The 14,696-nt window shown below is 38.4% G+C and overlaps 1 protein-coding gene across 1 annotated transcript in view; it reads left to right on the forward strand.

The window, feature by feature from the left end:
• LOC117826292 (vertebrate ancient opsin-like) overlaps nucleotides 1-8,085 on the forward strand; it is a 94,321-nt gene extending 86,236 nt beyond the window's left edge. Inside the window, exon 4 of the mRNA XM_034702243.1 lies at nucleotides 5,531-8,085. Coding sequence (XP_034558134.1) covers nucleotides 5,531-5,815 — 285 coding nt within the window. The 3' untranslated portion in view covers nucleotides 5,816-8,085. The remainder of the gene's footprint in view (nucleotides 1-5,530) is intronic.
• Nucleotides 8,086-14,696: the final 6,611 nt, after the last annotated feature.

A 14,696-nucleotide genomic window follows, 5' to 3' on the forward strand; every position in this document is an offset into this window, starting at 1 on the left:
AATACTGCTGAGGTCACATTTAAGGAGGTCATTAGAATTTACTCTTCAGCTAATTAAAATAGTGACACTGATATCTCATCATTTTATTAATGATTGTTGTATTCAGTTAACAAGCACTTCAAAGCACTGTCATTTTTTTAACTGTGTAAATGTTACAATTGTATTCTCTGGGTAAAATAAATTTATTCTGCTAATTATGACCAGAGAGCCTCAAAATCTAATAAAAAAATAGGCTCAACTTCAGTACAAGAGTTAATATCTATCATTGCAACAGTGAAGTTTAAGTAATGATAACAGAAACAGTAACAGTAATACTGATCATCATAATAAACACTATGATACTCAGGATATGATACTGCACGATTCAATAAAGTAAGATAACACGTTATATGATATATTATATGACGTGCGTGTAGTCAGCATTCAGTAGTTGTACGATTGTAATTAAGAAGATTGAGAATTGGATTCCAGGTGTTGGTGAAAGCAGGTATATATTATTTTTGTGAGATGCAGCAATTTTGCTATTGAGGTGAATTCTGTGAGAAGGTTAAGCCAGTGGTTCATGGAAAGTGAGTGCTTTGTTTTCAAGTTTTGCCGGATTGTTTTCTTGCCGATAGTTAAAGATATGAGTAACGGGTTACTCAGAGAAGCAGAGAAGAAAATGAAAAATTGGAGAAAGCGTTAAAGATGACAAACAGATTAAAAAATATATATCTAAGCCCGAGGATTCAGCTGCTTCAATCTGACAAGAATTACCAATACAGAGCTAAACAGGTATCTCAAGGTTTGGCGGTTCAGTGTTACATCAAAGGAACGAAAATACTGCACACTGGTTACTTGATGCAAATCAAGGCCTGCCGAGCTCAAACGAGGAACAAGAACAAACCTAGCCTTACCTTTCTTCAGATAACACTTGACCAGCAGAGGCAGTATCGGATGCTTTGGAAAAATCATAAGAAGCCAGAGAATAAAGATGGAGACTGAGAAGCTAAGAGACATGCCAGAGTGTTGGGCAGATGATGCAATACAGAGGCTCCAAAGGTATGGAGAAACAAGGAGCACCAGAAAGAGGCAATGGCGTGTAAAAATGTCTTCCATGGAAGCCAACTTGGATGGTAGACATTTTTGATACCCAACAGTGTCAAGATATACAGGAAGAAAACAGAGGGTGGTCACGTGAGAGTAGTAGTTTTAATGAGCAGATCAATGGGATTGAACTTTACACCACTGCCAACATATAGGTGAACACAAACACCCTGGTTTAAAGTCAAAGGCTAGCATAGGTAACTAGGTCAATTGTTGTTCAGAGCCCTAGTGAGACAATGAATGTTTGTAAGCTTATAAATCTAGAGTAAATTAATGATGTCCTGTTCTGGCCCTGAGTTTTGTACCTCTGGTCTGCCTTCACCAATGTTATCTGTTGTTGTGAAACATTAAACAGTTGGAAATGACCTCCTCTTGTTGATGATGCAGTACTATAACCAAATTCCCAAATATTGCCTTACCAGTCAGAAAAAAACAGCCAATGAAAGGGGCTAACTATGATTAGGGGATGCAGTACAGTGCAGGATACGACAGAGGGGCGGGGAGGGGGATTTTCTGTCAATCAATAATCCCTTTAATCAAACAAGGAGAGATGCTGAAGAGATTAATCAATGCCACTTTTCCGGTGGGATGCAATGTCAGTCTTCAAGGTGCCTCATTAAGGCCTTAAGAGAACCATGGAGACACTCAGAGCTGCTCACAACAAATCCACAGTTATCACAAAGAGGTCTTCCATGAGATCTGCCATTCCTTTACTCAGTCTGTGTTTGAAAGACTTTTTAAGGTTCATTGATGCGGACAACAGATCAGGAAGATAATCGCTAAAGCCACCGGCTATCATGCTTAAACCCCAAGGGGCAACAGCTGATAATTTGGGGCTCTTGTTGTCACCAGTGGATCTCTAAATAAATAATGAATGAGATATCCGAGCCATGACATTCTTCACAGTGTCATGGTTATTTCATACAGGAGAACACATAGGACACCCTTCATTTCTCAAGAACTTTAGATGCCAGGGGGTGTTGGAATTTGAAGATTGGATTTTTATCTGCACTTATATGGAGATCATGGATAAATAATAAGCCATTATAATGTTAAATGTTTGCAAATGGGGCTGCTCGGTGGTGCAGTGGGTGCCTTTCTGTGTGGAGTTTGCATGTTCGCCCCGTGCATGTGTGGGTTCTCTCTGGGTACTCAGGCTTCCTCTCACAGTCCAAAAACATGTTCACCAGGTTAATTGGTCACTCTAAATTGCCCGTAGGTATAAGTGTGTGTGTGAATGGTTGTCTGTCTCTACATGTTAGCTCTGTGATAGGTTGGTGACCTGTTCAGGGTGTACCCTCCCTCCACCTGATTTCAGCTGGGATAGGCTCCAGCCCTCCGCGACCCCTAACGGGATAAGCGGTCAAGATGATGGATGGATGGATGATCGCTAATGGGCGTTCAGATTGCATTTAGCCTAATCTCTAAACAGATATCTGCGTAGACGAGCAGAGTGTAGCAAGTCAAATGATTTCTGGTGATAAAGCTGTCCAATTACTTTTTTAGTCCAAGCTGTTTTTTCTACCTGCATTTCTGCAGGCATAGGTTGTATGCAGAACAACAGGAAATATAGAGAGTGAAAGACCCCAAACATGCTTGTGTAGCTTGTTTTTCCCTGACTGGCTGATTAGAAATCTAGGAAACAAGAATGGATCTGGCAAAAGCAAAGCAGGGAAAGGTAGTCTGGGCCAGATGTCCTTTACTCCTAACTGCTGACTACACCAAATAACCATTGAATAATTGGACTTCCCTGGCAGAGGCTATACATCATCAGAAGTCAGTTTCATTACCAATGGTACACCAAACCAATTCTGGATGGAGATACAGACTGACTGCAGTTGTAATTTTTGTAACAAAGTTAACTACAAACATTGAGTGTGTCAGTCAGCAAGGTCAGTGATGCCAATGTGGTGTTTTAGGAGACAAAGCAAAAAAAAATTGACACAATTGCACAAGATGATGGCTGAGATGGTACAGGTAGGAAGGAGAGAGAGCCAGAACATCACTGGGGTTGGGCTTTTATCCCTGGGAGAGCCAGGCCCAGGTGCACTGATTCTGGCTGGCTTCAGCCATCATCTTCATCAGACATCCTTTAGGCACAAGGGAGACACAGTGACAGATAAGCCAAGCCAGCACAGAAAAGGTCAGACAAAGACCGTCACATTAGCCCATGGCTCACACTGACTGTTTTCCTTCATGCAGCAAAAGCCTGTTCAAAAGTGATTTTTTCATTACTTCTTAAAAACACAAACAACAGATAGAAAACAGAGAACATCTGATAAACAAATGCCTCAAGCTAACACATTCCCCATTCAAAGTCAGATGCCTGTTTTAGGGATTGCCTGATAATGTACAGAGAGAGAAAGTCTTCTCTGGGGCTTGTTGGACAGACAAGTTGTATCAGGCTATAATAGAGCAGCAGCACAATGCAAAGAAGTAGTTTGAGTTTAGACATGTGGCTGTAAAGTTGTTTGTTAAAGTTTTTTTAGCTGTAAATCGTGTAAACTACTACAGAGCATAACACCCCCTCATTAGCTGGTTAAGCTGCAAGTGAGGTTGTTTGGTCAGTGGTGCTGTTTTTTGCTTCATAGGGTGATGTAGATAAAAGACTGCCCCAGACCCAAAGCCAGCGTTATCCACTCATACAGATACCTTGGTACAGTGTTTGACTCCAACTTAAAATTCACAGAAAACTCAGAGCTGATTGTAAAATGTGGACAACAGAGGATACATCTGGTGTGAAATCTTAATTATTTTAGTGTCCCAGAGAACATTTTATCCAGTTTTTATCATGCTTTTATTGAAAGTCTTCTAACATTTTCTAATATCTTTGGGTTTTATGGTCTCTTAGTGAAAGACAAGAACAGTCTGAATTCAATTGTTAAAGTCTGTTCCAAAATCATTGGAGTCCAGCAGCAAAATGTAATACAATCGTCAATAAAGCTAAAGGGATACCAGGCCTATGTGGACACATCCTAGCCAAGGAGTTCTCTTTAATGCCCTCAGGGCGGCACTATCTCACCCCTCCAGGGAGAAAGAACAGATACGCAAAATTATTTTATTCAGACTGCTAAATGCTGATAGCAATTCTTAACAGACAGTCCATGTGAAGTTGTGAATCTATAAGATGGTTCTTAGTATTTATTCCTTGCAACTGTGCTTTTAAATGTATTTAAATTAATTATTTTACTTCTTCAGGATAAGCCCCTTCTTGCATTGTTGTTGTCACTGACATGTTGACTGTTGTTGTGACGATTAGTGTTGTTTAGTGTTGTTTAGTATTGTTTATTTGACAAAAAAGGTAAGGGCAGATCCCCTTCTGGGATCTATAAAGTTCTCTGAATCAGAATCTGAGTGTTGTGATCAAAACGTGGTGGTACCATGTGAATTATGCTTAAGGGTAACTAAACCCCAGAGTTTTGGCTGAAGAACATCTACCCAGAAATTTCAAAAATTGCCATTGGAACGTCAATGTATACATTTGGACAGGACTGGAGTTTGTGGAATGTGGTGAGGAAGTTTATATAGGGTACGATGACAAACGCAAGTACCGAATGATGTCACCATGAACTCAGCCAGCCATTAGAAAAACTCAATTGCAGTAGTCAGGTTTCGACCTGCAGATGGCAGTTGCTACACACATTTTCAACTCTATTTGAGGAATTTTAATACTTTATGCTCAACTACTGGGATCAAGACCCACATTGATTAACAGCACTACTAAATCCCTATATAAATATGTTCTTAGCTAAAAAAAAAAAAAAGTGGTTTGGGGTTTAGTTACACTTTAAAAATATATATATGATGTTATAATGACGTTAAGTTGGGGGCAGAAATAAATTATATATTCAACAAACTTATTTTGTTTTATTTTTATTTTTTTTTCCAACAGCCAGTATACATTTGACAACTATAGTCTTTACTCTTACTGAGCTTAACTAGAAAAGAAGGATTGCATCTTCTTAAAAGCAAAATTACTCATCCAGTTGGAAATAAAGATATGGTTCACACTTACCATTGAGAGGGTAATTAGTTGAGTTTGTCATACTTTGGAAACTTTGCTAATAATTGGTGTCCTTGTTGTATTGTTCCACATGAAGAGGCAGGCAACACAATAACTGCGATGAAAGAATAGCGCCATGGGTACAGATGAGGGAACAGAGAGAGGAGTCTGATCACTCATAATTATTAGTAATTTGCCTAAAGGTTCACCAGAGAGAGGGGCGGATGTAAATTATGATTGAAATTAACTTCCCATTAGAAACTCTATTGAAAAAATCTGATGCTGTGTGTTCAATGTAACATTTATATTAATTGTATTCAGGGCCATGTAATTAGAAGGTCTAGTATCATATTACAGCAGTCCTCTGATCAGTCTGTCATTTCATCCTCAGTGGCCTTTGCAGTCCTTTTTTCATCACGTGTTGTTGTGTGCTTGCTCCAGTTTTTCAGATGTTTCCAGGCCCTGCTGAACTGTGAGACTCCTCGACGAGGCTCCAGCGTTAGAAACTCCTCCAAGGTCGCCACCAAGGCCATGAGGGGTGTTGCAGTCACTAGTCCCCCCCGGCGCACCAACGACCTCCTATTTATGGTAGCCTCTCTGGGTCAACCTGCCACTACCATACCCCAACTGGGATCCTATGAACCCACCATTGATGTGACCAGACCGCCCTCTTCAGACATACACAAACCTGTCGTAGTATCGCTAGTGACCCACTTTGATGGCTGATGATTGGCTATAACGATGAACTCTCAAAGTCCCCTGCCAGGAAATCATTAATAATGAGAGAGGCAGTGTTACCAATGCCTGGAGAGCAGTGGCCTGCCAGTCCAAGTGGATTTAACGCAGCTGTTCCATCAGCTCAGCCCTGACTAGATGATGGGCTGGTAACAAAGGCAAACTCTTGGACTGTCTCTAGACAGTGTGAGCAGAAAGTAGAGGCATTCAACCTGCAGAAGCTAGCAGTCTGTGTTTTCCTGCAGAAACAAGTGTAAATCTGTCATGCTTGAAATGAACATTTGAGGGAAGTTCTTAACAGAGTTTTGGACAAAGCACTGTCAGACTGTTATGGTAACAGAGGAGGAATGATATGGATCATTTATTTTGTGCAATGTCTTATTTTGGGTATTCACTCATTAACTCATAATTGAAGTGAAGTGTTCAGAGAGCCTGAAGAGGGATTATATGTATATTTGTGCTGAATAGTTACAAACTGGCATTACAAAGTTAGGTTATAGAACAACTGTTGTTTATTAGCTAATATATTTTGATGTTTTTCTTTGAGATAAAATAGACAAGGACAAAAGAGAATGTACTGGAAATTATTTCTAGAATACCAGTCATTTGAGCTATTAGTGTTTTTTTGATCTATTTATCACTCGTCACTTTGAAATGCATCAATGGTTTGACAATAGGAGTTTTTGCAAAGTTTTGAAGGACATGTAGCATTGCTAGTATCCTAGCAACATTTAAGTCTTTTCAGGAATAGTGAATTTAAGCTTGAAGGAATAGGTGCATGTTCAAGATTACTGCAGAGTTCATTCGATAATGACTGTGCATGTGCGATGTTGCAGTAAAATGGTAATTAGCTCTGGGAAAAAACACAATTTGTTAATATTCAATGAATATAAGATACTTGTTATCTACAAAAATGTTGTACATTTGTGCCTCTTGACTGTATTTTTGTGAGTTTTAATTGGGCATTGCCAAATCTACCTCCAGCTGTTAAGTCAGACCGTACTCCCATGGCGGCCATATTCCTATGACATCATGCTTAGGGTGGGAAGCTCAAATATTATAATATTATTTCACTGCTATATTCCAGGTTGTGAGTCATTTAAATGTTAAGAATTTGAAAAACTGAACACAGAGACACATTTGGCTGCATTTCAAGTTAAAACATATTAGAGTTACCATCAGAGCACAGCATATGATAGCATTCAGCAGCTTCCTAGCTAACATTTACGTCCAACAGAGCAGGTGTGCACTAATTCCGATATTGTTCATCTTGAATCAATTGTACAAGCCTGAAGTTTAACACATTTATACCCAGCATGTGATGTTAACTGTGTAGCTTTCTCTCCAAGCTTTACTGTTGACTTTACTTGTATGTATCATCAATATAGGCTTTAGTAAAAAACATAATGCAAATGTGTTATTACATAAGCAGACTACTTTATTAATGATCAAACTGGTGTTACTATTTTTAGTTAGTTTGCCAAAAAAAAAAACACAATTTCAAATTAGTATGGGCAAACACCAGCACTGTATTAAATGGTGCTTCCTATTGAGATATGCTCTTAAGTAGCTCTGCATATAGCACAACCACAATTGCAGGCGCTTGTCACCACAGAAAGCATTATTTGACAGAGGGCAATATGTCGCGTTCACACCAAATGTGAACAAGCGCTTAATTCAGGCAAATTCTAATGCCAGAATATTTCCTGTTTACTCGCTTAATTAAAAAAAACTGATCAAAGTCGCGTTCACATGAGTGCCCAAAACTCACATTTTTGGATTCCCTTCAAACGCCACTTCAGTCTGTTGTCATCAAACAAGGTTGGGCTCGACTACATTGAATGGTGAAGCCAGTTATGCTAAAGGGGGCAATGCTAACTTCCACGAACAACTTATAAAGGTTTTCACAATTTACCAGATAATCCGACCTCCTCACTCTCTTTCCTCCAAGTGAGGTCCTGTTTATTCCTGCTCCCATAAAAAGTATGAATTGAACCTCCGCTAATCAATAAATCACACCATATGTCACGAAAGGATCTGCATGCTGATTGGCTGTCACAGCGCAAATGATTTGCTTGAGTTCAGATTTTTAAACTCTCGCAAATAAGGGGCTAAAGCTAATTTGCTTCATTTGCTCATATAATTCACTACGTACATGCCACCCAATTACCCAACACCCAACAAAAACTTGTCAACTCACATCTTTACATTTACTTTACTTGTAGTGCTAACATCAGACATTTCATAGATAGATAGATAGATAGATAGATAGATAGATAGATAGATAGATAGATAGATAGATAGATAGATAGATAGATAACATTAGCTGTGCTGGGATGGTAGCTAATTGGCCAATAAGACTCAATGTCTCTTAAGCTTTCTATAGGCTTTGAAGCTGGTAAGTTGGGAAGCAGTAAATTGCTGGTAAGTTGGGAAGCAGTAAATTTAAACAATGTTCTAGATTCTCCACTGTTATTTCTCTAAATTAACATTTCAGCTTCCCACTGTGAGAGTGACACCACAGGCACATGGCTGGAATATGGTCTGATGTATTTAACCTGTGCTGGATTTTGTTAAACCCTAAAGTGTCCTATGTACCCTAAAGGGACTGAGGTCACACGCCCTAATAACAATATTAAATATAGAGTTGGGTAAGTTTAATCTGTTAAACAGTTTTGGAAAAAAACGTACAACACTAAAATGGTATTACAAGTGCTTAAAGCATTCAAAGATCAAAACCAAGGTATGTAACTGAGGCACCAAAGATCTTTGGGAAGGAAAACGTTGTTCTGTATATATTGTTTGCCATGTGCTCGTCTGCATCTTGCTCAATCTTTTGATAACTAATTTGACAAGTTTTTTTTCTTGCAACACAAAGAAGCAGGGGTTTCTGAGAGCAGAGCATCAATGCCGTGTTGTCAGTGAATGTCTAATCAATAGGTGGTGTACTACTTTTTGCTATATTGCATACAACAACGGAGCGTGAAGATTTTGTAATCCACTTTCAGCAAACTGTTTTCTATGTGCTGTTAAAATCTTGTATACATTCATGTACAGTTGATACCAAAGTTGAAAATTTTTTCATATTTTTTGAGGGGTGCTGTTCAATAAAGTTTTTGTATCTAATTAAACATATCATGTTTTATTTGTTTAAAAGAGGAGTTAAATTTAAAGCTTAAAGGTCAGTATAAAGAAGATGGATGTGTGATTTAAATCCAAAGAGACAAGACAGATAATGAGAACGTGTTTCCCAGTTACCTCTCCTGAGGCTGATGACACTACAAAGACTGAGGTCAACGATGACCAGTTGCAGCATTGCAGTACATAACACATGTTAAATATCACATTTGCAAAGAATAAACAGCATGAAAAGAATATCTAAGCACTTTACATTTGCTATGAAAATGACCTGCTTGAAATGAGCATTGACTTAACAAGGACATAACATCAGTAACTACCACAGTCTTTATCTGGGCTGAGGAACTGAACTCAGTTACGAAATGCAGGAATGATATGCCTATGATTAATAATGAGAGTGCAGTAGTGCTATTTAGAGAATGTCGACAGTTGATAAAATCACCTGATGACTGCAGGAAGACAGGAGTGAACATAAGAGAGGCGAGTGCTTGCAGAATTTGCAAAATATATTCCTCTAAACAGAACTTTAGGTAGAGCTTCAAATGTAAAGTAACAGCATAACTAAATGTAATTGGCCATTTCCTTTACTATTATTGGTCAATAACTTTGGGAGGGCACCACACACTGAACAGCACAACTGACAATCAGCATAATTTAGCCCTTTATGTTCAAGCTGTCTGATCCACAAGCAGAGGAGGAGGGAGAGGGACTGCCATCTGGACATTATTCATTTAAGGTGGGACACAGATTGCTTTCCATATTACTCCTGAGTGGAATATCAAGCAAACACATGTAACTTTAACTTAGCTGTCTCTTTTTTATTAAAGCTTTGAATGCAATTTTGCCACGGTAAATTGAGCTTTTGCTATAATCTAAATGAACTCCCTTCACAGAGAGTCAACACCTGCCGCAGAATAAGAGATGAAAGATTGATTACTCTGAAAGAAAAATAGACAACTGGGCCATAAATTGAGCAATCACCCAATCTATGATTACACAATACTCACACTGCTGGTAAACAGCCAAACAACTGCCGTTTGACTTTTCTGAGGAATAATTTTTGGACTTAATCATGCTGGGATTATTATTACAAAATGACATAAGACCACTAGTATAGTATCCAGTGTTCAGAACGTTTTCAAAGCTTTACTGTAATTTTTGTATTTTTGATTGAAATCATGCCCAATATATTGTAAATGTTTACCATTCTGTTTGGAACACCCCTGAGGTTCAAGGTCACGGTTGGTTCGGGTTCCAGAGGCCTTACAGAACCTTGATCGGAGCTTTCACAGACCTCTCCTAAGCTCTGTCAAGCAGATACCTAAATCTAGAAGACCTGTGTTTCAAAGTGTGGAAAGTGTTTAGTGGTACTTTTTTTTTTTTTGTTAACTTAATTTTGTATCCCTGTGTAAAGAGAGTTAGCAGTAGAAGGAACAGCGAAGGGTAGAAGGGTGGGAGCAGGTCATACAGAATTACTATTTACCATCAGTGTTTCCCACAGAATGATGCTTTACATGTGGTTCGGAGATGGCAGCAGATTCTATCATACAGTCAATCTATAGTTGTAAGTTAATTGTGCCTTGTTAATCTGATTATTTTAGCCTGTGTTCATAGTCAACTTTAGTTAGCTTATCTTATATTTTTCAGTTCTGTTATCATCAACACACACCCACACACTGCATCAACAGTTAACCTCTCTTTCTACAAACAACTGGTTGTCCTACCTCCCCTCCACCTGTTTCTCTTTTCTGTATGCGTCTGATCTTTTGTCAATATTCATACAGAACACATTTTACCCAGGAAACATCACTTGAATTTTAAAATTGTTCCCTTGATATTCTTTTTAGGGATAGGGCATGATTTTCAAATGCTTGAATATTCGTTGTTAATGTAAATATTACTTCATTTTAAAAGTACAGTTTTTCATCGTTTTCACCGGTCCCTGGATGTAATATGGCATACCTGCCACACGGTGGCTATAGGGCGTTTTAAAACTGTTTGCTAACTGCATTAAGTATCAGGAGGAGAAGAATGCTAACTGCAATATACCGCAAAGGAAGAAGAAAACTTTAGCGACAGTTGCTGGAAATATGTGTGTAGTGTTAGATTCAGAAACAAAGAAAATAGCAGAAGTTGAGCATGGCTGTAAAATGTAAACATACACGCCATGCCAGGTTGAGAAAAACGCTGCCAGTGCCCGCTTCTCGCAGCACCTTGTCCCTGTGCTGGTTAACGTGACTGCAACACAAACGGTCCATTAAAGGGACAAGCATCCCTGTTGTCTCAACTTAACATTTTAAACCTGCTGTCAGAGGACTGGACCCAACATGATGCAGACTTAAATATCTGATTACATTTAGCAAAATGAAGGAAAAATTGAAATACCAGTTTTTATATTGATTATCCCAAGTCTGTGTGTGTCTGTTTTTTTGGGGGGGGGTTTTGTGGGGGGGGGCTTGATTACGAATAGTCACCTAACAGATGCCGGTGATAATCGAATAGTAATTTGGCTTCAAATGCCCATCCCTAATTCTGTTGTCACATCTGGTGATCCGTGTGTCCATGAGGCTGGTTAATGACAAAGCGTTTGACTCATACGAGAGTGCAGAATGGTAATGGCAGCAACTGGCTGAACATAACTTTTCGGTATGAAAAACTTCATATTTAACACAAAATGTCTCAATTTAAAGCATTAACAGGAGGGGCATACTGGAAAAACTCTCTCTCTCTCTCTCTCTCTCTCTCTCTCTCTCTCTCTCTGATCACCTGAAGAGCATGTTTCAGAGGCAGCATGTTTCAGAGGCAGCATGTTTCAGAGGCAGCAGGTTATCAGGTAGGAGGGGCAGAAAGCAATGAGAGATTGTCTGAATTATGATGGTGGATAGCGATCTAATTCAGTCACAAAAAAAACAAGACAAAATGTAAAACTGTCATGATTATTCAAGCAGCCAAAAATGTACCTGGGCGGCCCATCACAGCATGAGAAACACTGCATCACCATTAGTGAACTAAAATGTAAACAATGGAAATTCCTAGATCAAAATGTTACTTAAACAGACTGACAGTATGTAAAGGTTAACTTGGTTGAACTTAGCAAGATGCTAATTAGGTTACTGTGTATAATGTAATAAACATTGACTTTTAAAACAGGATATTTCATTTTTTTACCTAAGTTTGGCCTTGTCACAAGATATACTCTTTGTTTTCTTCTTCCATGACAGCATTCTAAATATTTATGTGAGTGATCTGACGTCAAGAGGACCTGGTTTCATCTTCCACCTCATCAAAAATTTCTGATCACTTGTCACAAAAAAATGTTTACAATTGTATTGGTATACAGCCAGGATGGGAGGAGTCATGGAAAAAAAAAACTTTCGTAAACAAGTAAGTTTTCTAGGCCTGCTGGAAATTAAGCACCAACAGAACAACTGGCATCACAAAATCATTGGATCGTCCATCATGGGCACTTGGAAATTAATCAATTTGAGCAAGAATAACAAGTAAAAGTAAACTTTTTGCCCCCTCCAAATGTTCCAATAGGTAACTGAAAGCAAGTGGATTTAAATGATACACATATTTGACACTCCTGCTTTATAAACAGCTGAAGGTGATACATTATAGACTTCATGAGACACTGCCCTCATGTTACCCTTCTGTTATCAGTAAATAACATCCAACAGATTTATAAGAACTGCACCAACTAACCCATGAAGCAACGCATTAAAGACTGAATTGGTAGAGGCTCTCCAGGTTGAACAAATCTCTGTTCTCAGCACGGGTTTTAAATATCTTTCAGACTTTAGTGAGCCTTCAGGGACGTTCAGCTAATTGTTTTTGGGTCGTGCCAGCTCTATGGTCTTCACTGTTTACTACAAAGCCCCTGGGGAGCACAGATAAGGAAAATGCACCAATAAAGAACAGAGCAGTTAGACGGCATTTTGGCAATGGACTCCATTCACCAGAGGCCTTTGGAGGCAATGTCTGATTAACCAGTTGAATGAGGAGAAGACTAAACTGAACTGAAAGTAGGATAAGAAGCCTACGATCCAAATGATTGTTTCTGACCACTTGCTTTGTTTTTGTCAAAATACGACGCAGTTCTTGTCAAACAGATTCACACCAAAAGCCTGCATCACATCTGATTTCTCTCTCTTTCACTTTTAACCCACCCCTTTTTGACCGGGATACTGCCAAGAGCTTCTTTATTTAGTAAGCTGACTGCACAAAAATGTAAGGATAAAAGTTGAGATCTCGCCAAACACAGGATTTATATATCTTTTGCTGACAAAGAAAATGCACACTGTTGCTTGGACAGAGAACTGTTTGTGCATAAAACGATACAACTTGGGAGGGAGGGGAGTGAGAAGTATACAGAGCTTATTTTGTCCCATTCCACATCATCCTGTATTAAAGGAGTGGCACAAAAACTAGTGATGTTTGATACCACTGATTTCCTTTTTGATCCGATATTGAGTAAAATTCAGGCTGGTATCAGCCATATCGATCCGATACCAATCCGATACCAATACTTTTTGCAAATACACCTAATATGTCTGGTAAATCTAAAAAAAGTAGTGTATTTATGAGTAAATTATTTATTTATTTATTTTAAACTCCTAAATATATTGAGGTAGCGGCCCCATTTACAATATAGCCGAACTAATACGACAACAGAAAAACCAAACAGAGGACACAATCATACAAAATATGTGAAAATGTTTTTTTAAAACACAAAAAAAATAATTTAAGTAAAAAAATAAAACCACTAAAATAAATTATTGTTTAATTATTAACAACTAGAACTAGTCAGAGCCGTGGGAAGTGGCTTTAAATTGGGGGTGATGTAGTAAGAGGTGCAATTTATTTTTCTTTTTATATTTAGGTTATGTATGCAATTGATAGTCTTTAACACACATACATTTTATTTTTATTTATCTGGTTTGAATACAAGCTTTCGAGATAAATTTTCATTATAAATTCACATCAATAACGAATATAATACAGGATACTTTATTATGTATCAAATGCCCGACTTGCAACTTCCATACCCTGTTGTACAGCAAAGAGCATTCAAGCAAATCCTGGTAAAACAGACCCATAAGGCAGTAAAGCGCATTGAACAGAAGTTATCCAAATACGTTCTGTTTTTCAGCAGGCACACACACAGGGCCCAGGCATTGGGTTATTTTAAAATGAACAGTTATTTAAAATTGCTATAATTATTTCTCAAATCTTCCTCAGGCATTACATTTCCAGAAAATAATACAATGAAAAAAAAAAAGTCTTATTGTGTTAATTAATGTATTTATTTAAACTTATTAATGCATCCAGAAAAAAATGTGTGATGCCTTTTCCAACCGGGGGAGCTGCAGCACCTTCAGCACCCCTACTTCCCACGGCCATGGAACTAGTAGTTCCCACCAACCGTGTATCATTTGGACAAGATCTTAATGGTTTAGTTACTTTCCACTGTGTTCCTGTTAATAATATACATTGCCTCAAATGACTGAAGTATCCAAAGTATCGATATTTTGATTTGAGAATCGATTTTAGAGCATAAAGATCTGGTATCGGATGTATCAATATTTCAGTATCGATCCACACGTCACTAACAAAAACACCGATGCACAAACGGACTTATGCGCACACACGCACCGCCGCTCATAGACTGGTGCATAAACGCATGTCCCGTGACAATTATAATGTATTCTATGTAAAAGAAAAGGCGGAAGTT

The sequence above is a fragment of the Notolabrus celidotus genome, chromosome 15 (genome assembly GCF_009762535.1).
Source record: "Notolabrus celidotus isolate fNotCel1 chromosome 15, fNotCel1.pri, whole genome shotgun sequence".
NCBI classification, from domain to species: Eukaryota; Metazoa; Chordata; class Actinopteri; order Labriformes; family Labridae; genus Notolabrus; species Notolabrus celidotus.